This window comes from Vanessa tameamea, chromosome 10 (genome assembly GCF_037043105.1).
Source record: "Vanessa tameamea isolate UH-Manoa-2023 chromosome 10, ilVanTame1 primary haplotype, whole genome shotgun sequence".
NCBI classification, from domain to species: Eukaryota; Metazoa; Arthropoda; class Insecta; order Lepidoptera; family Nymphalidae; genus Vanessa; species Vanessa tameamea.
In genome coordinates, this window is record NC_087318.1 from 5,000,750 (window position 1) to 5,026,655 (window position 25,906).

General features: G+C 30.9%; 1 protein-coding gene across 1 annotated transcript; it reads left to right on the plus strand.

Moving 5' to 3' along the window:
* The first annotated feature begins 1,023 nt into the window (after positions 1-1,023).
* Positions 1,024-4,101, plus strand: LOC113403782 (uncharacterized). The gene is made up of 5 exons (XM_026644377.2): positions 1,024-1,075; positions 1,734-1,775; positions 2,047-2,136; positions 3,508-3,735; positions 3,902-4,101. The coding sequence occupies exons 1-5, from the start codon at positions 1,025-1,027 to the stop codon at positions 3,980-3,982; spliced, it is 492 nt and encodes a 163-aa protein (XP_026500162.2). The 5' UTR covers position 1,024; the 3' UTR covers positions 3,983-4,101.
* The last annotated feature ends 21,805 nt before the right edge of the window (positions 4,102-25,906 follow it).

Sequence of the window (25,906 nt, forward strand, 5' to 3'; positions counted from 1 at the left end):
CGCAATACCAAGGTCACATAAGGACAAAACAAACAACAAATAAGTTAATAGGGTATCGTTTGCAACAGCAGGATCGTTAAGGCATCTACGTGACTTCAATTCGTGCTAAAATGACATTGTTGCGCACTTGCTTTCATATCCGTTACTTAATATTTCTGAATATTACCATGACTTCTTTTAAAGTGCTAATCTAATGTGTATACTAAAATCCATTTAGATTTTCTTCATCTTTTCAGTGCGCATTCTATTTTTTTAAAGAGTCTTCTGAATTCTTGCTAAAACTTAGTGTTCCACTAGGGTCAATTTAAGATATTTGTGATATTTTATTGACTGTTGACGAGATTTTATAATTTTTTAAACTTAACAAAAACCAAGTTAATTATGTCTATGTTAACTATGTTGTTCTTGATATAAGGTGTGTGTAAAATAAAATAGTTTAAATATCACAAAATGTGTACCGTTTGTTGTCCCTAATGTAAGATATGAAAAGTTAAGGTTTACTTTAAAACTTGACGATCTTAATATAACCGACACTATAGTATTATATATTTACAATTTTATTGATTATTTTTATAGATTCAGTGAAAATACCAAGTTTCCGTATTCGCATACTCAACATTTCATGGCGCAATTCGGTTTTATAATAAAATTCCGCAGATGTTTTTTTTACTTTGCTAATTAAACATAATTTTGGTGGCTGCTGGTTCTTTTTCATAGAATCTACGGCTTGAATCCTCGGTAATTTTAAATTCAATTAAATCTTGTTGTGTTATATATATTTTTATTTGATTGAAAAATAATTGTCTTACTATATAGGTTGTAAAAATCTGTCGTTAGGTTTTAGATATACACTCGTAAATAATAAAAAAATATGTAACGGTTATTATAAAGATTACTCTTAAATTATTTTTATGATTAAATTCTCATGTAAACGGTACAATTTTCTGCTGTGTGATCGCGGTGATTGATGTTTTAATTTAAAAAGTATATATAAAAGCAGACTTGCATCTGATAATAGTTTGAAATGTCATCAGCCATGGATCGCATTTTTATTTTGCTTGGTCTTATTGTAGTGGTAAGTATCGTAGGAAGATATTTAATTATTCAAATTTAAAAGTATTATTTTTATTAAAATAACATTCTATATTATTACAAAAAGCATTTTTAGATATAATTTTATTATTTTCACTAACTTTTGAAAAATTAAGTCGTTGTGTTTTAATTTTTGTGATTGCTATTATTATAAACTGTCGGTTATGGTTTATTGGATTTCCGAAATTAAAGTTTCCTTTGTATAAACTATAGACCTTCAAAATTTGATTAAAATTTGTAGGTCTGTATACATAACAATATAATGCTCATGCAATATTAACACTTTTTTTTATTGTGGTTCAATTCTTTTTCTGCGCTTGACTTCTTCTTTGAATCTTGAATCTTGAGACTTGAATTTTTCGTTCTATTTGGTTATATTTTTAATTTATATATTTGGAAATTGATTATTTGAAGTTAACATGCACCATTCGCCCGCTAACATCCTAGACGATCCGTTTATAATGACCTAGTCAATTGATTTATAATTTTGATATTTGAATGAGCAGACAGTGTATTTTGTGCACTAAATTTCAATAAAGTAAATTAATACAAAAATGATTTTTCTTTTTCTTTTGACTATCAATGCTTTTTTAAGCGATAATCCGCTTTGTTTGGATTTAAAATAATCATTGATTCTTCAGGTAAACTCGCAAGACGTGGGCAGTTGTCTCGATACAATTATAGTAAGTCGGCATGTTATTTTTAAAACTAATTATTTATTTAATCTGTATCTTAATTTTATATTTTTTATTTCGATAGACTACCAAATAGAATTTATAAAATACCTTACAAAAAAGTGCCAAAAATATAACAATTATATAAAATTTTGCATTTTTTTTTTATTACATTTTTTCGAGTTGAACTTGCATATAATTGACTTAAATAGAAAAATAACTGCTACAATGATAATGTATTAATTAGACGGACTTTTTAAATGATAATTTTGTTTTACAGTTAAATAGGCATTGCTGCAACTACGTAACCTCTGAAGAAAATGAAGTTATTTTAAGTGAATGTTTAGAAGAACATCGTGAATCACATTCAGTGAGTAAAAACAATACAATTTGTAGAATACTCATATCCATTGGTATAGGTGGGTTTTCAGTGAGCCTGTTTTGTGTGGTTTATTATTCGATATTGGTTTGAGAAGTGACTGGTTAATTTTAATTACCGATATAAAATATATGAGATTTTAAATTACCTAGTTAGTGACATATTGAAAATTTAAAGAGGTAACAAGTGGCTCTTTATAGGCTATCTACCTTTCAAGGTTGCCTTTTTGCCCGGGACTCACAGTAGTTGTGAAAAAATAAAAAAACAATAAATAAATACGGAGTAAAGTAAGTAGAGCTTGGTGCAGGCCAGAGCCAAAATATTAAACAAACCACGAAGTTTCCTCTACTTTTTATTAATATTAAAATATATATGTATTGGCTGAATGTAGTCGAGACATAAAGTGTTTTTTAAGAGTCTACTAAAAATAACACCAAAATTTTCATGGGAGCACATGTCGGTTGGATAAAATTATATATTTTATCTAAAACATGCACGACCTTTTTCTTTAACGACGAACACGAAGTAATACAAACACAAATCAAGCACATACAAACTCAGTGCCGGGTTTAGTTCCGCAATCTTAGGTTAACTTTGGCTATTTACTATCGGTCAAGTTTATCGTAAATTATACGTAGCAATAATAAAGTTTTGCTACGAAAGGCGGGCAGATAACTCTAATTATTAAATCCAATTAGACATAATTTTTCCAATTAGATTTTAAAATGTACGCATAATATGTAAATACTTTTAATGTATTTTTACCGTCTGTCAATTAATATGACGACCTCCGTGGTCGAGTAGTGTGTACACCGGTTTTCATGGGTACGCCACTCCGAGGTCCCGGGTTCGATTCCCGGCCGAGTCGATGTAGAAAAAGTTCATTACTTTTCTATATTGGCTTGGGTCTGGGTGTTTGTGGTACCGTCGTTACTTCTGATTTTCCATAACACAAGTGCTTTAGCTACTTACATTGGGATCACAGTAATGTATGTGATGTTGTCCAATAAAAAAAAAAAAATTGTAATAGATAATTCGAAATTTAAAAAAATCCAACATTAAATCTCTTTTAATGTTCTTCAACGCATCATTTATTTTTAATATTTTCAGTACATAATAAAATTTAATATTAAACTTTCGTAAGGAAGAAATGTTGAAATTATTTTTTTCGTTTTATAAAGAAAAAAATAATTTCAACAGTTATCTGTTATTTCAAGCCTTATCCGTATTTATTAAATTAAAAGAGAACATTTTGGTGTCAAAAAACAATGCCTCCCGCATTTGCGAGAGTCTGTAAGTGAATCGAGATAGTGAACTCGTATAAAAGCTGCTTAATATATTTAAATTAATTCATATTTTCAGTGTGACTTGGACACGTGTTATGGACAAAGAAAAGGTTTTCTCATGTCTAATGGGACAATTGACATTATTAAGTTGGAGAAATTACTCGAAAGGGATTTAGAAAATTACACAAATATATACGATGTTGTTAAAGTTAAGTGCTTGAACGATGATTTAGGCGCTTACAGCCACGAAGATACTTGCTACTTAAGAGATATTGGAAATTGCATAGAGTTCAATATATTTGCGGTAAGAAGTCTAAATAAATATAGTTTAAATAAGAAGTTGCTGTTTTATATTCAGTTCAGTGAAATGTAATGATTTGTGAATTTCGAATTCAGTGAGAAAGTCTCCGATAGAACTGTTATGTCATGTTTTCGACGTATAAAAATATCTGGGACTTTTTATATTTCAGAATTGCCCCCAGTGGATCGAAAGCGACGAGTGTATGAATGTTAAAGATACAGTGGAGGAATGCACTAAAATCCTCTCGTAATTTAACTTTACCCAATTATTAACAATACAAATCAATACGAAGCATAGATTATTATTCACAAATGGTGGTTGTTTAACAAAATATTTTTTATTTGTTTTGACTTAATAAATAACATATGGATATTATAAATATTGGTGTTTTTTAATTTTATTGCTTTCTGAGTGGTACTTGTCAAGGTAGCTCAATGAAAACCACAACCAGGTACCACTAGTTGTTAAGACCCTATAACTTAAAGTAACATATTCAAATTTTGAAAAAAAAAAAATTTAACGTATTTATAAATGGGATATTCTCAATAGACTGACGAAACAGGTTGCAGTAAACAGTTACGACACAGCAACGTGCATGCAATTGCATTTTGGAATAATTTTGTAGATATAGCGGAAGAGGGCATTGTACTGGAACATATTAATTCAACACTAGAACAGTCGTCTATAAATGGACAATTTTAAGCGGCCGGTATTTTCTTAATGGTCAAAGTTTAAGGGCTTAATTTTATGACCAGATGAAATGACACCTTCAGTATTTCTCGTCTTTAATACGTGTTAGTTTAAGTTAGTTTAAACGACTAACAAGATTCGTTAAGAACATTAAAGCGGTAGTTCTGTAGATTACAATATGGAAATGTACTTTCTGAAATAGTTGTGCTATTTATAAAAATATTAATGTTAAATATTCTAGCTAAAATCATCTTGAAATAAATAAATTATTTTCATTTTACTTGGAATTATTTTTTAGAAATTGTAAATCAGCATAACATAATTAACAATTAATTGGAAATCTTATCCAATTTATTGTTTTTTCGGTCAGTAATTTCACTTATGAATACTTCAATAAAATTATTTAATGAGGAATTATAATATAAATCGTTATTATTATTTTTTACCTCAGGATCTTTCGCCTTATATATATGTATTAGACTAACGGAGCAGGCTATAAGATAGGTAAGATAGAGCTCCACTTAGGCCTTCCTTACGTTTAGCAATGCGTTCTCACTTTTTATAGTCAAAGTGTTTACACTTGTAAACCCATATTACACAGGAAACGATTATTAAAAATAAAATAAAGTTAGGAATGTCATTGGTCTGAAATCCATAGGTTGTCTGGGCTTAATAGCCCAACAAAATATTAATGTTTGTATTCATGTTCATACATGAATGAAGGAGGTTGAATATGACATAACCTTTTAGATTTTAAAGTCATGACGTAATGATAAAGGAACTACATATATACACATAGAACCATTGCAAAGTCTATGCTACCCATAGACTAGCTACATGGCAATTTATACCTTATACCTAAGGAAGGTAAACTTGTCGGCTTTCTGTTATAAAATAAAACATTATATGGACATCTATAATAAATAATAATAATAAATATATTGGACAACATCACATATATTACTCTGATCCCAATGTAAGTACCTAAAGCATTTGTGTTATGGAAAATCAGAAGTAACAACGGTACCACAAACACCCAGACCCAAGACAACATAGAAAACTAATGAACTTTTTCTACATCGACTCGGCCGGGAATCGAACCCGGGACCTCGGAGTGGCGTACCCATGAAAACCGGTGTACACACTACTCGACCACGGAGGTCGTCAATCTATTCGACTGGCTTTGTAATAAAACTTGTTTATTTATAACGACTTTTATAATTGTTTGCAAAAGTGACGGCATGACAAGCAAATAAAGCCCTGTCAGTCGCTCGTTTTGAAAACAAAGAATATTTTCAAGTCATAACATGTTATTTACACGATGGGATTTTGTGCAATGGGAATTAATATTATATTCTAAATTATTGGTAAAAGAAAATATCTGTATACAGATTACAATGTTTTAGAAAAAAACAGAGAAACAATTATAATGACGAAACGGGGCGCTAGTTCTAGGGTTAGTTTTGTTTGGTATCCAATTGGTGTCATCAAATTTCGTCTACAGTGGTCTGTCAATAGAGAGACTAGCTATCTATATATATCTATATATAGATAGTTCACAAGTTTGTGCGAAAATAGGTGCACTCTCTAATCGCCCACTCTTATAATTCGATGGCACAGCTAATCCGAAACGTCCGGAAAGAGTTCAGGCACAAGACCAATAGTTTTACCTTCTTTCCGAGGCAAGAAAATGTTCTCACTTCTAACTTCTAGACTACGGGCTGTTAATGAGATTGTTTACAAAAAATCTTTATCTGTAATGTTGATAATGCTAGTGTCATACATAAATATATGATCTATTGTTTATTTTATTACTTTGGGCTAATCTATTAGACATCATAACTAAAGACTTTTTTTTATTTACATAAGAATTATTAACATTAAGCTCTTATATATGAATGAAAAAAATAGTTATTTTTACAAATCCGCTTGGAATGGTGGCAAGAACGCTGGTCTAGTATCTTCCCGTTAATTTATTTTTCTTCATTTTCCATTTAATTTACTTAGAATATACACCAGACGATTCATCCTCAATGTAAAATTATAGAAGAAGACATTTTCGTCATTTTCAACTATTTTACGATTCTGAAGGCGTATCGCAATCGATTTGTTACGGGAAAATCGAATGCTATATCGATAAATTACTCACATAGCTCTCGAGTAATGTCTCGAACGCCTCTTGAAGGACAAATCATCATCCTGTGTCTTTACCATTCCTTTGCATTCTCTGAAGCTGAAAATGGCTTTTAAATATTTTATGTTTTCGTTGAATATTTATTGTGTGGATTCTAAAAATTGTAATAGAATTTTTAATAATTAATAGTATATATTTATATTCAAAAAATGATATAAATATATAAAAATATTTATTTATTTATTTATTTATTTATTTATTTATTTAATATTTGGGAAACAAACAGATATAAAATATAATCTGATAACATAATACAATTTAAATATCACATTATCCAGCGAAGTTTCCACCGATTGATAAAACATAAAATGCACTCAAATATTTTAACACAATAAGATAAAAAATATTGGACAATATTAAAAGTATATAATTAAGTTAATTTAAGATTGTTACAAATATTATCTTTAAATTTAATCAAAGACAAATGAAATATATCAATGTTCCCAAAATGCTTATTATATTCGCGACAAGCTCTGATTAGAAAACAGTTAGCATTATGTGATGAATGACAAGTGGGAGTATAAAAACATAACGGTTGACGAGCGTTGGATCGTGGGCAGTTCAGAGACAACTTACTAAGTAGAAAAGGGGAGTCAACAATATTATTAATAATTTTATATAAGAAAACTTGGTCTCTCATAGATCGGCGTTTTGAGAGAGCTAATAAATGTTCATGGGTAGAATCGCTAGATTTAAAAGACAAATATTTTAAAAATTTGTTTTGGATCTTCTCAATTTCATTAATATGAATATTGTACTGAGGATTCCATACCGTAGATGCATACTCGAGTATAGAACGGACGTACGCGTTATAAAGCAGGTTAATAGTAGAAGTATTTTTAAATTCAGATCCTGTTCTCATGATGAAACCTAGCAAGCGATAGGCTTTTGTTGAAATACTTCTAATATGAGAACCAAAAGAGAGCTTGCTATCCAGTGTCACGCCTAAGTCTCTCACCTCGTTCTTCCTTGATATGTCGTTATTATTGACAGTATATTTATAAAGCAAAGTTTTACGCTTACGAGAAAAAGAAATTATAGCACATTTGTTTATGTTAAGATGAAGAGAATTTAATTTGCAGTATGTCTCTAACCTGTTTAAGTCAGATTGTAGAGCATGACAATCATCTAAAGATTTAATAGATTTGAAAATTTTTGTGTCATCAGCATATAAAAGAAAATCTGAAGACACAAAAACATTATTTATGTCATTTATAAATATATTGAAAAGTAATATATAATATAATATATGCAAAATGGACTTAATTTTGAGGTTTTGGGGCAAGCGATTAATTATGTTTATAATTATTATTTATCTTGTGCTTGTACCCAGCAGTGGGTCATTAACAGGCTGATCATTTACTTTTCTTTTATAAGTTGGGTATATTTTCGAAAGAGCGAAATGAAGTGCTTGCAAGTTGTAAGCGTGGAGTTAATGCTTGCTGACTTCCAGACAGGAGACATAACATACATATATAATTGTATTAACTAACATGACTGTATTTTTAGATGTTGAAAAAGAGTAACTACTGAGTTTCTTGCCGGTTCTTCTCAGTAGAATCTACATTCCGAACCGGTGGTAGGTTTACTTTAAATAATTTGTTAAATGACGATTCAAAAGTGCTTGTAAAAGCCTACTTGAATAAATAAAGTATTTTTTGATTTTGTTGCGATTTTCCAGTTGGTCAGTAACTTTGTTTTCATTCATTTTCTGTGTATTTGAAGAGAAATTATTTGCATATACTTTATTTCAAATATAAATGAAATGTTCAAGGTTTGCTCGAACGGGTTCTGAGAAGAAATTCTTAAAAGTCAAACAATCGTCCTTTGACAAAGCGTTGAAGTGTAACGCTGCTTTGTTCTTTCACACTGAACAAAATCTCAATGTGAATATTATAAAAGTAATATTTTAAAAATAGTTTTGTTCGATATTGTAATGGTACTTATTCGAAACTTTGAATTTCTGTATTACTGCTACTAACAGCTTCATTGGTTTAGTGGCTATCTTATAAGGCCAGGTCAGGAGGTCCTATAGTCAATCCGAGTTGGGCACATAAAAAATAAGGAATTAAAATGTCCCTCATGTGGTGATCGTGGAACTATTCGGTCGGAATGTCAAGAAACTCCGTATCTATTCTTTTCCGACAGTTGATTATTTGAATACAATTGAAATGCTATTTATTCTTCATGGAAATCAACGAATACTAACTCCACAACTTTCATATCATTTATAAAATAGTAGACATGTATCTTCCTCGTTTATCGCACTTTCTATAAGAGTTTCGCATCAAAATTGTAATTAGGGAGAAGTTAACAGATATATAAATAGAGGCAGAAATCCTTTCGAGTCGAGATTTCAGTAACGATGGACGTTTACAACGAATACTAAATATATTGTATACGTGTGCAAATATATGTGCACTTCGTATTCTCATTTCTATTCAATGCATTTTCAACGGCAATCCGACAAGACTGGAGCCAGATTAGTTCGAACGAGCTCTTTGAGGCCTAGAAATGCAATACTTCCATTTCCTAAATACGGGTTATTTTTATTGGCTCAATCCAAAACTTTATGTTTTGTTACCATACTAGCGAGCCACTGAATTAACTAGGTACTAGATTATTTTAACTTATATGACACCAGAACCCAAAAAAACTTAAGATATAATTATTGCAGTTGTTAATGTTTATACAGAAGAATATACAAAATTATTCCATAAAGGCTGATGTACATATTATTCATACAAGAAATAAAAATAAACTAGTAACCCCTGCTTTCGTTTGCATACGGTACAGAGAACGTTTTATGGCAATGGTATACGCATATATAATAAGATAACGGGAAATATAATCAATTTACCATTTACTAAATTTAAAAAGTTTATTAAGACTAAATTAATAAATAAATCTTATTATTCATTAAAAGCCTGGATTTAGGCTCGGGTTCCATCATAGTACAGTAATTATTGTAAAAAACAGCATTGTAAATGTGTTTATTTGAAAAGAGCAGCTATGCGAGTTTCTTGCCGCTTCTTCCCGCTGGAAGCTGCTTTCCGAAACGGTGGTAGTATTTAAATATCGACGATTCAAAGACGCTTCATTGTGAAGTTTACTTGAATAAAATTGATTTGATTTGATTCACGAAGTGATATGCCTTTGTGCAAGCCTGCCTGAATATGAACCACTCATCACGTCACATTCAACTGTCAGCAATGATTGTTGTGTTTCAGTTTGAATGGGTGAATACTGACTAAGCCAGTGAAACTATAGCCACAAGGGACAAATATCTTAGATCCCAAGATTGGTGACGCATTGTCGGTGTTAAATATATTTATTACTTATTTTTCAATTCCATTAGGTAAACTAATTAAAACACATAAATTAGTTTAAAAAAAACCCACAGAAATTATAAAAAAAATATATATATAAAATATAATAATTGTATGATCTGATTTCGTTGTGGTATACTATCTACCGATTTATAATTATAAATGTACCGATAACCAAAATAATAACTTCAAGCTGAATTACCCCCAAAAGCAATTTACAACTAATCACTAATGTTGTAATTAATTATGACAGGCAAATCCATCATTTTGTGTTAATAAACTTTGGTTTGGTATTGATTGAAGCATTTGCCTCATTTGCAGGAATATACATATATCCGTGGCACTTGTGACTTAGTACCAATACATAATACATAACAGATATTTCTTATATATAAATATAAATAATTGATAATTTCGATTTTATTTTTATTTTATGTTATAGGGGGCAAACGAGCAGGAGGCTCACCTGATGGAAAGTGATTACCACCGCCCATGGACATCTGCAACACCGGAGGGCTTGCAGGTACGTTGCCGGCCTTTAAGGAATGAGTACGCTCTTTTCTTGAAGGTTCCCAAGTCGTATCGGTTCGGAAAAACCGCCGGCGAAAGCTGGTTACACAGAGTGATTGTGCGAGGCAGAAAATTTCTTAAAAATCGCGCTGTTGTGCATTTTCGGATATCTAGGTGGTGCGATTATAATTATATTATTCGATTAATTACATACATACTTATCTATATGTCGTCTGGTCAATGCTGAAGATGAAGCTTCATAAGCGTTCTTCTTTAGTTTCTACATTGAAATCGTTAAATCAGCCAAAGTCATAATAGGTATAAATATCGGCTGTTTGTTTCATCAAATATACTCTTTAAGCATGTTCCACATGTCATGCGAAGGTCGTGGACTCAACTAGCAGCATATTTCAGTTCAATTCTATTGAATAAACTTAAAATTTAATTTAAATAGTCTAAAATACTATAATTTTATCAAAATTGAGTGCGATGTTTATGACTTTTTGTATATAAGAAGAGAAATTGGCGCAACCTATGCGATAAGTTCTTGCACCGTTTGAAAAAAAATCTTGGTAGCATCGACAATATCCCATACAAAATAACATGTGATTAATAAAAGCATACGAAATAAAAGTAAATAAATGTTTATCTAAGTACAATTTATTTGTTCCCTCCAATCGTTAATGTGTATTTGTTTAACGATCTTGTAAGTGTCGCGGGACGCCGTTTGATGTGGATAGTGCTTTTGTCTAGTAGTGTTGTAGCTTCCGACTCAGATGATGATGATGACTTGTTTAATCAGAGTGTATTATGTATATCGTGTAATAAGGATAGAATACGTTACATTTATCGGATCATAAAACATTGATGTAAGGGATATTAGCTTTAACAAGGTCATTCGATGTCTATAAAAACGAAAGTAGCATTATCTGTCTGTTTCGGTTTAACTTTTTGGTTGGTTAAGATTGATTGAGAAATGATACAGGAATCTTTTCTTTATTTGACTAAAATTCTAACAAAATAAGGAATTATACCAATTACATCCCAAAATAGTTACAATGATTCAGAATCGCCACATTTCTTGAAAAATTAATTTCATTGCCCAAATAATATGAAAAAATAAATAAATAAGTAGAGCATATAATTGTGTGTCACGAGAGTGGTGATAAAGGTACGATACGAACGTATAATTAGAAGTAAAGGGTCAGCCGACCCTTGTTACTCCAATTTTGTTTGTTTTTCTATATCCATCCGATAATTGAGTTTCATTTTGCTTATGGAAAACATATTGTTCGATTTGTTTAATATTGTGTTAGTTTACTTACGGTCCTATATACACATGTAGAGTTTCCTTAACTTTTTTTAACAATGATCTATTTAGATCAAGGTCAAAACGGAGTACGGTCCTTTCGGTACAGTCTGACATTTATGTATCACGTAAGCACTTTCTTTTCGTACGTTCAGGGCGACGGATGAATTGCGCGTGCGTGAGAAATATATAAGAACAGAAAGGCAAGCGGACAGATGGGTCAACCCGATGGTAAGTGGTTACGTCCGTCCATAGACATTAGGGCTTTAAGAAAAATGGATATCATTCCTTATACAGAATGGCATGACTATATCAATCCGTCGCTAACTATGGAATCTAGGATAATATTTCCTAATGTAACTATTTTTTTTCTAAATATTTGTTTAATAATTATTATTATTATTCTAAATAATAATAATTGCCTTCATATATTATATACGTATTAATATTGTTTAGAGTTTGTCTTAAAAGAAAATGTCTTTCACAAATTACTTGAACAAAGTCTTAATAACAAACTCCTTTCTAAAAGTTGTTTTAGATCAACAACCTCTCAGCTTAAGTTTTTTAAGTGTATAAAGATGGGAGCACTTCTAAAACAGTAATCTCCATTTATATAAATTAAGATTGCAAAGCTATTGTGTGTACAATAAGGCATGTTGTCGTTATCATTTACTTAAAGACATAAATTACGTACTGCCAATTATATATATATAGAAGCACTTACTTATTGATAGTCAAAAAAAATATAGTCAGTTTCAAAAAATACATCTCAAGTATGAGGAGAACCGGCGAATGAAACTCAGACTTTTATTTCTTTTTTCAGCAATTTACAATGACATTTATCATATTTCTGTTCGATTGCCCGCGAGTGATTATTTCGTTTACAAGGTGTGTTATAATCTAGAAAATTATTAGTTTTATAATATTCTCTAACACATTAAGGATTTTTTGGAATTTCTGATTAAACAATCTTGTATGTTTTTTGGGATCCTATTGAAAGAGAAAGATTCGTAACTAGCTTTTGCTTTTCCCTAGCAAAAATAGTACTTACGTTACGATTTCTGTCTTTTGTATTTTTATACACACGTATCATAAAAATAAATTTAAACATACTTTATCCATCGGTCATTAGATTAATCGACCTAGCAGTGGATGTCTCAGAAAGGACCATCTCAGAGCACAGGCTCAAGACATCTATACACAATCAGAGTCGCCGAGGCCGAAAATAATAAAATCCATTTTCATTATATTCAAAGTCAATTATGTTTTCAGCAAAAGACAGATTCTCCTTGAACCACAATTTTTTATGTGTAATAATAATTATAGGTTGCTATTTTTACTAATATTACAAGACTTTTTAATAAGTAGGTTAAAATAAAACACATGGTTCCTGCAGTATCGTAGAACAGCAGGTGCAGGTAGATTCTATGTAATTTAATTGTTTCTAAGTTTTAAATTGCAATTCTATTATTGTTTTCATACTACAGACAAACTACATTAAATTGCTATAATAATACTTGCATATTTGTTTTTATGCTTACAGAGAAAATAATGTTTTGAAAATATTACTTAAATAAAAATAACAGTTAAATAAAACTTAAAAGTAAAAACCATCGTCGCCAAGCCTTCAAATTTTGCACACACAGTTCTAACACTTATATGGATAGCAGCACAATCACTTAAGAATCACTAAAAATATCAGATAATTCTACGACATGCAATATTTTATTACACAAATATCAAATTAAGCATTAGTCGCTAGGCTAGTCCATGTAGTCTACTTAACCGACAATTGAGTCAGTACATTACTCTTGCAGTCCTAATTGCCAATCGCGCAATCAAGTATTGAAGATCGAAGATGAGCTGTCAAAGTGCCTACAACTGACATCTATCTCTGTGTCAGTGTCAGTGAAAATAAATGATCTCACACGAGCCAAGTAACTAAACGAATTGTCTATTGTATGGTTTTCATTGCAAAACCTCAGTTTGACATTCGTAGTATGTAGCAATCCCATTTAAGAAAATGAGGAATGAAAATGTATGAGATTAATTGTAGATTAGTAAAACGTGGTTTCAAATTCTAAATTCTAAATAAATATTTGTTGTTAAATAAATCAGAATGAAATATTAATTCGTATAAAATAATACTTTCCTGTTCAAATATTTTTCAGCATTTAGTATTTAGTTACTATATAAAATAAAATATAAAGTAACATTTTCAAGTTTAAATTCATTAAACCGTCGGGTGAAATCCAATATCGTTGTGAATTTTGTAGCCGAATGTTTCAGTTCTTGATTCAAAAAACTTTATATTGGGAATAATTTTGGAATTTAATGTTTATGTTCAATGTTATTTAAAACACGATTGAAAGTTTTAAAGTACAACATTTTAATTGAGGAATATTATATAGAGTAACTAGCGACTCGCCCCGGCTTCGCACGGATGCAATGCTTATTCTAAATATACTGCAGAATATCTTTCTGAAAATAGACAACGTTCACAGCTTTTTTGTCATCAGACAATACAAACCGATATGCCCTTGCATTTTAAATCTGTAATATCTTTGAAAATATCCATTTAAATTACATACTGTAAGGGAATAGCCCCTTACAGTTGATGATGATGATGAATTGATCTGTATTAAGTAAGTGCATAACGAACTTAATAGGACATGAAAAAGGATTAATGCTGTATTGCTTAAAATCACTTCGTAAATAAGCCATTATTTAGTTTAAGTCATTATTGGGTTATCCCTAAGAGATAGACATACACCATCGCGTAGGTGTACAATATTGTAGTAAAATATTTTGATCTATCTCGTAGGGTTCAACCAACGCTTGCAATGTAAGTGCAAAAAAATGTGTTTATTTACGACATCACATTAGAAACCTCTAAAATTATCACCGTTTCTCTACCATATTATGCATGTATTATACATATAAACCTTCCACTTGAATCACTCTATCTATTTAAAAAAACCGCATCAAAATCCGCTTCGTAGTTCAAAGATATAAGCATACACAGTGACAGACAGAAAGCGGGAAGTGACTTTGTTTTATACTATCTAGTGATATCCCATGCTAACCGTAACCGTCCGTCAAGCACTGGATGAATTATAAACACAAATAAAATGTTAACGATAATGAATATTGAAATATTTACTTATTCTGTCAAAGCTAAAGAACAAATTTGGTTATTTAAATATAACTAATTAGGGTAAGATTTAATCGCATTGCCTTATTTTAATCGCATAAACGTTTTAGTTTTACCCCAATATATTAAAAGGCTTTATTCTAATGCAAGGTATTTGGCACAGCGCCTTAGGGGCTTATAGTTACAATATGCTAAGCCGACCTTAATTACCACAATTTCTAAGGTATATCTTAATACAGGTGCAGAAAACGGAAAAATATCTAGGTCAGAACTAAATGTAAAGGAAAGTGGGCTAATGAACTAGGTATTCTGATTAATGTTGTGACTTAGCTTTTTCCTGTCGCTTGCTTTGCGAATTCTTTGTTATTTTAAACCAGTATGTTCTCAGAATATTCGAGTAAATATCTGGTTTGTATCTGTTACAATATTTTCCGAAGAGTTCAATTCATAGAGAGAAGTAGAAATAGTAGTATATTTATATTTTTCCTTTAATTTAAAGCATTGTTATATAAATCTATTGATTCATCCAGAAGGTCTAACTAATGAATAGATAACCAAGGACTTCGATACTTTTTTAAGCTTTTTAAAACAAACAAACAATGTTCTGACGTAATTAACATCTACATTCAAATAATAAAACCCATAATTTCGTTAAAACTAAAATATAAATTATTTTAATTAATATAAGTAATACTGATTTAAATATACGTAAAATGTTTTTCTTTCACTTGCATAAAAATATACAATTAAAAATATGATATCGTATTTTTATAATATCTAAATTATATCGCTTTAATACATTTAATTGTATAAAACAATAAAATAATAAGCTTTATGAATTGACACAAACATTTTGGTACAAAAAAGTCACTAAAATACTTAAGTCATATTTTTTATTCAGTGGAAACTTTGCACTTATTGTTTGCGTTTTTTATCTGTGGTTTCTGACGTAGTAGACATTAATGTTAATTTTTTTTAATACCGTTTATATGAAGAGTAATAGCTATTTGGTATATAATTATACTTCTGCAAATGTGTTGTACCATAACCCGAAGAAGAAAATTAAAATTTAAGGAAGGTTATGAATATGTATCCGTTATTTATTAAATGGTTTTAAGTTTATCTCGACTTTGAATATTTTTTTAGGGCTTTGCCCAAATTGAAATGCACACGGTTCCTCGGCTCAAATTTGCATACGTTTTCCCAGACGGCCACGTGTGGTTATGATTATTTACATAATTAGAGACCCAAAACTAACTGACCAGATGTGATGTGGACGCGGTTACCCTATTCAATTTCGGATGTTTACATATTCTCTGGTTCATGAATATAAAAATGTGGTATATAAAAAATTGATTGAATTCTTTCGTATAAGATTATATTGAAGTAATTAATAAATGAGCATTAAACGCAAAGTTCATTTGTGACAAAAAATACCTAAGTTATTTTTATTGTTGTATCTCAAATACCTATGGAACAGTTAAAATAATAATACTCAACATTGTTGTGTTAAAAGCGTGAGTGAGCTAGTGTAACTACGGTCACAAGAAACGCGTTACGCATTGGAAATGTTAGAAATAGTTAATTTTCTTACAAGCAATCTAATACCTAGTGGCGGTGGCCACTAACCATCTGGTGACATACTAGCCCCTCCACCTAAAATAATAATAATAAAAAAGAAATGTAATTCTAAAATTTATTCAAGCATTTTTGGTTCTAACCTCTTACACAATCTCAGTTAGTTGTATGCTCAAAAAAGCTATCGAAAGCAACATATTCGTTGTCATCGTATTTTCAATGAACACATGTAGAGCAAAGCAATTTGGCAACGTTATATTTTTTTAAATGTATCCGCATGCCACGCACGATGTCACCGGGGGAATAAAAAGACTTACCATATACTTTATATGCATATAGACTTACGATACGTAGTGGTAACAATACTTACGGTAAAAATGTACTTTCATTTTCCCTTTAGTTTTATATAAGTAATGTATGTAAATAAAGACGACGACGATTTCTGAGCGAACGCTATCAAGTCTGAGTAACTTACTGAACTAGCTAACTCAATAAAGGATACCTGAAAACTTTGTACGTAACATTTATAGATCTTCAATTCAGTAATTTAATAGGTAAGTTACAGAAATCTTTTTTTTCAAAAATTCAAAACTAAATATTCTCTATTCAAATAGGCTCTTAAAAACATTTTTAAATCGTTATGTTACAGGATTTATTTAAATGTAAAGCTGTTTTGGACAACAGATTCTATTGAGAATAACTGGCAAGAAACTTAGTATTTACTCTTTTCCACCATTTATTACAGTGTATGTTAGTAAAGTACTTTTTTTTTTTAATTATCCTGCCTAGAAATCAATAAGTCCACGCTTTTTTTACCTTTAATATAATCTTGTATTGAATAATAAGCCTTATTTTTCATTTGTTTTTGATATGAGCTTTAAATTTCTCAATCTCAAGTTAAAAATAACTGTGGATTTTAATTATAGAAACGAATACCGTGCTCCATTAATACATGTGAAACAGATATTTATTTTCAAAATAAAATGCATTTAAGTAGCATGGCGTTTTCTGGTAACTAAAATTACTGTTACTTAGTTGGATATTAAGATATATAATTTGAATATGACAACGTTTTTATTTAAAGCAAAAAAAAACATTACGACGATCGGCGATAAAATATTTATAATATTTAAGTGAAAATGTAATTGGGTTAAATTATGACTTAAAATCATTTTTCCTGTCTTCAAGAATCATAAGAGTGATTCATTATAAAAATATTGTTAGTATTTAATTAAAATAACATATTAATAAAACAAATTTTGTTATAAAGTTGTTAATACAGCGTTCACCAACGTATTACGAAAATCGTGACGTAAAAATAATTTCAATTTGCATTGAACGGTTTGAAAACGTGTTGAAATATTTCACGCCAAACATTTTACAACCACAATATTCCATCCCGCAATATATAATAATCTGATTTAATTTATCTGCGAGCAAAGAAATTATCTGTTTCCGGGAGGATTAAAAGGAGTTAAAGAATATGGCGAATTTATTAAAAATGTTTATTAATAACACAAAGTGTACTTTATTGAACGACATGAAAATATTATTTCGCGTAACTATAGAGTAAGACTGACTTGTATGCCGTTAATAGAGTTGCGACTTGCGAGGCTTCCGGATAAAGCCTAAATATAAAAACTTTTTGGATCCGTGTCCTGGCAAATTTGACGGTGTCCAGCTTGTGTTAGGCTTTTTACATTTGACCAGACACTAAAATAATTTTGATAAAATTTAATTTAACGGATTTGACATGTACACTTTTATAATTCATTTGGAAAAAATAATCAACATTGAATTTTCTGGTCAAAACAGCTTGGTTTAACATAAAAATATGACGTATTACCGTCCAAAAATCCCTAATAGTTAATAGTGTCTGGTCCGTGTCTACCCGAATAAACTTGCCGGTCTATTTGGCTATTCAGGTTTAAGACTTGGTAAGCTCAGACGTGACGTGACGTGGCAAATGGCATGACTCTTTCTTATGCCGTCCCTCTCCACCACCATTCTCTACTCCCTTGAAAGAGTGTGAGGCTGACGCGTATAGCGTATTAAATTAATAATAATGTATTTCTTTTATTAACGAAACTCTAAGGATTTTATTTATTTTACTTCATTTTTATTTATCAATTTCCATCAATTATTTCAATATTCATAAATTTCACTGTTTTACATCTGACGGGCGTCCCGTTATGTGACATTTCTTCTGATGAGGTTATATTATGTACAAGCAAATTAGTTGAGTTAATTTGAGTGCAAAATAAGAACGATTTCTCTTCATTTTATATAAAAAAATTTAATTGAGCATTATTTTTTTTTTATACATATATGAATATAGTCCACTGCCTTATTTTGGCAACTTCTTCATTGGTCTAGTGGTGTTGGTGTTGTAGTGGCTACCTTTAGGTAGGAGATGCAGGTGTTTGAAACTTTGTATTTATATTCGTTAAACCTCAAACTTACAGGAAAAAATAGTGCCATACTGGTACAAATCGTTCGAATTACGAATAAAATCTTAGGATTTTGAAAAAATATTGTTCACATTCGCCACCTCCCACAGGTATGGCATTATCAGACTTCTATTTATGATCATACAGGGAACTGTTAAAAAAAGTTTCAGAGTGGTACAAATCGTTTGGCGAAAAAAAAAAAACTCTTTTGCAGTGGTATGGCGTCCATTGGGAACTGTCGGAAAAGTACGGCAAGGTGATTTTCGTGAATGGCTACTCGACAATGATTATCTATGCAAAAATTAGTCTGGTACAAATGGTTCAATTGTTTTATTTAAATTAATGTATTCGCGTCGGTATGGCGGGCTGTAAGTCACACCCGAGAAGTATGGCATTACGCTACCGCCTACTTCTTTTTTTTTCGACTATCTGAAAATACAAGCATTTTTGTGGAACAAATCGTTCGACATTCGTTATTTATCCGACGCGTTCGATTAACGCCGACGCGATTGGGCCGCCGGTGCGAGCGCTATGACCATCATTTTCCTTTTTGCCTTTACGTAATTAGACTCCTGAAGAACCGCCATACTGGTACAGATGACCTTGTATTTTGTGTCATCATCTCCCGGTCTATCTGGTAACTACCGAGACAGACTTGCGAAAGGCTAAATGTATCTGCTTATTTATTAGTGTGCGTGCGTAAGTGCACGGGTTAGTGTGCGTGTGTAAAAGATACGGAATGTAAAAGTTTAATCTAAAGTCAGAGTCGATAGTAAAATTAGTTCTCTATACAAACATTACTTGCGTTATTCGAAGAACGAGCACACTTATATTATTTTTAATTTTATCTATTGAAAAATGTTAAGCGTTTGCAGAAAATGTTCTTGAAAAAACATCTACAAGATGCCATTAACAGTTTAAAACTTTATGTAGCCGAGTTACAAGTTTTTTGTTCTCATCTTAATACTTTATACAAATATTCCTATCATAAACATTTAAAAAAAAAATGCTTTTAAAACTTCATATTATCTCAAAGTATTCACATAAAATTTATATATACTCCAACATGTAATTTGTTAAAGATTTTACAAAGAGGAATGACATAAACGAAATTTCGCTTGCGCGTAATAAATTTCTAAGTTATTCGTTTACTTAACAAGTAATTAATGTTACGGATAGCGTGCAAAGTACGAACTTATCATTGTTCTCTGTATTCTCATGAAATTTAAATTCGAGAATTCGTTAACTTGATTTCGTGAATGGCTTTAAAACAGAAACTATGAAATCGTATAAATTAAATTTGAAATACATTCATTGCAATTACGAAAAACGGGATTTTATTAACTGCCACAACTCGTAAATATTGGTATAAATAATATTTATATTCGCTTTTTCTCTTATTGAATAAATTGTTCATCAATTTCAACAATCGAGCAAAACAAATTACGAGCCTTTAAACGTCGCAAATTATTTTAAGCGAAAATGAAAATTAGTAAGACCAGAGTAAAAAACGTTTATTGGTTTAACAAACTACGTAAATGAGAAGAGCGCTTAGGGAATTGTTAAACTACTTTAAGGTTTATTTAAAATCTGGCTAATAAGATTTTGTTAAGTAGAATGTCCATGTTTCGAGAAATAATAAGAAATTTACGGATATTTCAATAAATAACTTACCTCAAATACTTTCATCTACCTTTTTGTTGCGGTTATAGGTATCGAAATAATGTTAAAGATTTCAGATTATTATTAGAAACTAACTACGCTAACAATCACGAAAAGAAAGAAAAAAAAAAACACGCAATTCGTAACATTTTTTACGTATTAAAATAAAATATATTTTCTAGTTTTACTTGATGGGAGGGCATTGTGCAAGTCCGTTTGAGTAGGTACCACCCACTCATCAGATTTCTATCGCGAAACAGCAGTACTCAGTATTATTGTGTTCCAGTTTGAAGGGTGAGTGAGCCAGTATATTTACAGGCACAAGGGAAATAACATTTTACTTCCCAAGGTTGGTGCCGTATTGGTGATGTAATTAATGGTTAATATTTCTTACAGTTCTATTGTCTATGGGCGGTGGTGACCACTTACCATCAGGTGAACCATTAGCTCGCTCGCCTACCTACATTATAAAAAAGAGACTTTTTAAGAAAATGTGTATGATTCGTTTAAAAATACTTCACGCTATTTTTCGAAAAAATACAAATCTTAATAATAATTGTAGTTTAGATATCCAAATGAATAAGTAATATTTAAAACAGGAAATAATGTTATTGAAATGTACATTTGAAATATTCATCAAGTAAAAGTAAATTTCAAAGAAGTTTTATCCTTCATTCTTCTACAGATGGACACGATCCCTCAAATCTCTGCCAGATTGTGCATTTATTTCCCAAATTTTCTCTAAACTTTATTGCCTTCAGACTTGTAAAACTCGCTTCTCGTGGGATACCGCAAAATAAAGTTTGGAGACATTGTGTTTTGAAGACGAGATTGGAAGATTTTGTTGAAACTACGATAGACCGTAAAACTGTAATAGTTGTTTCATTTTAACTTGCTTTAAGTCATTTTCTTTATTTGTACTGCGTCATATAAATTGTAGCATTATATAACGACTTGTGTAGTAAATAGGTCGATTACAACAATATCTTTAATGACTAAAGGTTGACTAGTTTTCGATTCCTCGATTTTTTTATTAATTAAAAAACCAATTATTGTAAAATAAAGTATTCTTCAGTTAAATGGGAGTTACAGCTTCAATAGATTTTATTGCAGACGAGTTTACTTAGTTCAATACTAATGCGAAATAGTTGAAGCTTTGTTTGAACGAAGAAATTTTTCTGCAATAATTCCAATACATGAATAATAAGGGTTTAAATTTTTTTTATGATTGCGGTTTATAAATTGGATTTTAAATTGTGTAAGGAGTAGATTTTGATTTTGGATCACAAAATTACTAACTTAAAAATAAATATTAATATCTACATCAGGTATTTCATTTCATTATTTTTTTTTTCTTCCTTACGTCAAACGAGTTCGATTAATTTGTATATTATAAGACAATAACCGTAGGGCCAAGTGATGTGTACAATAATTATAATCACAAAACTGAAGCCAAGCTATTTTTCCTAAGCTAGTTTATTGATTAAAAATATATTCTTTAATATTTATTTATTAAATACATCCAAAAGCAAGAACAATTTATTAAAAATTATAAAGAGAAATTGATCTTTTGTCGTGTCATTGCAAGACCTGATTAGGTAAATATATTGAATTCAATTGCACATAAAAGTTACCAGTATCCTTTATTTTCGCATTTATTTACCGTCTGTTTTTATTTCTATTTATTAATTTTGGTTAACATCCGTATACCTCTTAGCCGTAAACATTTTATTATATGGTATCCTATACCCAAAGGTTGTTTGGAAGAGATTGCTATTTCAGCAATAAGACCACCTTTTTCTTTCTATTTCTTCTTTTACTGTTGGTTTATACACTACAAATATACCTTATATTTTTATTAAAATACTACCTTCTACTAAGAACTGTAAATTATTTAATGCAATGGGAATTGTTTCCACTGACGAATATAGAAAAATAAGGGTTTTTTAGTAGCGAAACATCTCCAATAAAAATTATAATTTTTTCGTAAGTGGAAGACTCTGAAGGTCTTAATTTTTTTTTCTTAACATGAGCAATTTAAAGATGCATCATAAATATAAGTTTTAAGCGTTGCGTCGTCCTCATCAAGTATTGAAATTGTAACGTGCACGTAAATTGAAAGGATTGGAAATGAAACTCACCCCTTTTATGTCGAGTGAGTTATCGTTCATTGCTGTCGCTAATGTATTTCATTTATCATTCGAATCTCTCCGTTATTGGTTTTTACCTTTGAAAAGCAGTTTTACTGACGTTTGTTACTGTTTTATACGTGCGAAATTGTTGAATTCGTTTTACTTCGCAACGTTATTGCTTAAATTAAATTATATAACAAGTTAAATATAAATCAAAATTATTACGTCACAAAATTAATTTAAAAGAATGATTCCTGTAGTTTTTTATGTTTATTTGTTTGCTGAAAAGTAATCTAATTTAGTTTTTATGGTCATAAACATGCATATCAATAAAAATATCATCATTCTAAACTTAGCATAGGTACTTCTAGGTTTTGGCGTGTTATAATGCTCCTAGTCCTTTAGATTTTAGTAGAATATAAGTTTATATGACTTGCATTAAAACTATAAATTATTTCATAATTTCGATAATGATAATAGCTGCAAGAAAAAAATGTGTTGGAAAAAATGACTACTATTTAATTTATTTTCTACGATTTCAATATTAATTTGTTATTAATTAATATTGTTTAATCTTTAGAACAAGTCTTCGCACTTTTCGAGATATTAAAATGAATGTTAAATATAGCCTACAAACATGTAAAGTATCGTGTAACATTCGCAATAGTTAGAAGAGTCGAGGGTCAGTTTAATTCGGTTTGCTAATAATTAACACTAAATAAGCATAAAAAGAGCAAATAAAATGACGGTACAAAAAGAAGGATCCTTGGAAATAATAGTATGTCGGAATAAAAGTTGTTTTCGTTTTTCTGTAGCTGACATTAAATAAACCTACACGTGATAAGTTAAGTATAAGAAGTGGTCTTGGTTAGGCGGCTTCATATTATAATTCCGAGTATTCGACAGCTCCGTTCGTGCACACTGACAAGCAAGAGGTATATTTTACTGTTCCTTTTAGGCCTATTCAAATAAGAATATTTTATATTATAAAACATGGAATTTTCTTGAAGGTTCTTGAGTCATATCGATTCTGAAAAACACACTACAGAGTAGTTGTGTGTCACAGAAAATGCCTTAAAAATCGCGGTAATGTGGATTTTTGGACATCTAGGTGTTGCGGATAAAACTTCAGGAGCCAGGATTAATCCAAACAATTCCTCGGAACGTTTTGGCCGGGAAGGGCTCGATCGTCGATAGCATGATCCACTGCGTTGACTACGGTCAAATAGAAGAAGCTGGTACAGAGAAGTTCCCGCCCAGAGATGAGAGCAGTACTCCATGTGAGGCTGAATTTGCTCCTTATATAGTTTCAGACGATGAGTCGACGTTATGTACCGTCTTGCTTTGCTGAGTATACCAAGTTTTTTAGATGCTTTTAGATTTGGCTTTACTTTCCAATTGACCATGGAACTTAACGAGACCTGAAACATCAACGCTAAGTATTCCGACAATTGGCACCAATGGGAATATTCTCAAATCGTGGAGATGCGACAAAAGGTGACCTTTAGCGGTTAACGCGTAAGCTTGTGTAGTTTTGGGTTTCTATTGGACCAGGTTTAGCCAGCCCCATTCCGAGAGTTTGTAGATAAGGTAGTCTCCTCATATAAATAACACAGTAGAATATATTGTCTACATGATTCATTAATATAATTCGTTTGAAGCGACTGTAACCATTTACAATCGATACTTATGACTGTCAGGAAGAAAAGTCTAATTTAACAAAATAGGCAAGGCAGGCAACCTTCGTTTTATAAAGTCCATTGGATCATCTACTTATATACGTTTACAGTAGTTTTATTCATGAAACTAATGGTCACTTGCCATGTGAATAAAATTGAATCATTAATTTAAATACAAAACACTATAAGTTCTTGTTTCTCATTCTAAGTGGGATCTAGTGTCTGTACTCTGACTTGATCATCTTATGAATAATTTTTCGGTATTTTTCCTGTACTTACAATACATTTCCTTATTATTCTGGAAAGTCCTTTTTGTTTAAAAATATATTTTGATGATTATAAATATTATTTTGACAAAAAAATTAAATGATTTATTTTTCATTTGATATATTAATCTTTCGACCGACGGACCGTGAGAAGCACTTTTATAGCATAACATTTTTGACAAGTTAATAACCAAAAGTAAGCGTTATAAATTTCAGTTACATGAATAATAGTGAACTATTTTGAGAAAATGAAAACAAAAATGAATAATAACTAATCCAATTTCACTTATTTTTTTGTCGAGGTTAATCTCTTCAGATTTTGTTAAGGTGAATGATTCCTCCAAGGCAATGAGATAAGTATAAAAATATTATTATCAATTAATAAAGTTCATTCAAAAGTGTACATTTAAGAAGAATATTTCATGACTTCAGAGTTTAATCCAGGCTCAAAGAAGTTATTGGATTTTTTTTGTCACCAAATTTTCAGTAGGAATATGTAGTGCATCTGATCTTCTCTGCCCAATCGGACAACCATTTTGGATATAGTCTTTGCACACACAGATGCGAGCTGTAACATCTCCTAAGCATTTATTTCCTTATTATCATGGTATGGCATGGTATCATCCGTGCTTTGTCAGTATTCGTTAAGCGATAACCACATGAGCCGAGATGGCCCAGTGGTTAGAACGCGTGCATCTTAACCGATGATTTCGGGTTCAAACCCAGGCATGCACCACTGAATTTTCATGTGCTTAATTTGTGTTTATAATTCATCTCGTCCTCGGCGGTGAAGGAAAACATCGTGAGGAAACCTGCATGTGTCTAATTTCAACGAAATTCTGCCACATGTGTATTCCACCAACCCGCATTGGAGCAGCGTGGTGGAATATGCTCCATACCTTCTCCTCAACGGGAGAGGAGGCCTTAGCCCAGCAGTGGGAAATTTACAGGCTGATTATGTTATTTATGTTTATATGATAACGACATATTCAATAATTTGATTTCTTGTCAAGATGTTTAGGTCTACGATATTGCAACGCTGAAAATTTTAATAGTCCGATACTCCGTACGAGTTCTTTTGCTAGCGACAAATTTTTGCGTTTTGTGCTTTAAAGTTGGCTCACAGCGGGCTACCAAAATGAAAACGCACCAAGTTTCGTCGCCGCTTAAATTTATTAACCCTAGGCTCGGTCCATAGGAATTTGGTCTGCTCGTGAGTTA

What these genes read in the sequence shown, in the direction of transcription:
- LOC113403782 (XM_026644377.2), top strand. Translation starts at nt 1,025, where the DNA reads ATGTCATCAGCCATGGATCGCATTTTTATTTTGCTTGGTCTTATTGTA. An exon ending in GTTGTCTCGATACAATTATA is followed by an intron (nt 1,776 to 2,046) that starts GTAAGTCGGCAT and finishes TTTGTTTTACAG; the next exon opens with TTAAATAGGCATTGCTGCAA. An exon ending in AACATCGTGAATCACATTCA is followed by an intron (nt 2,137 to 3,507) that starts GTGAGTAAAAAC and finishes TCATATTTTCAG; the next exon opens with TGTGACTTGGACACGTGTTA.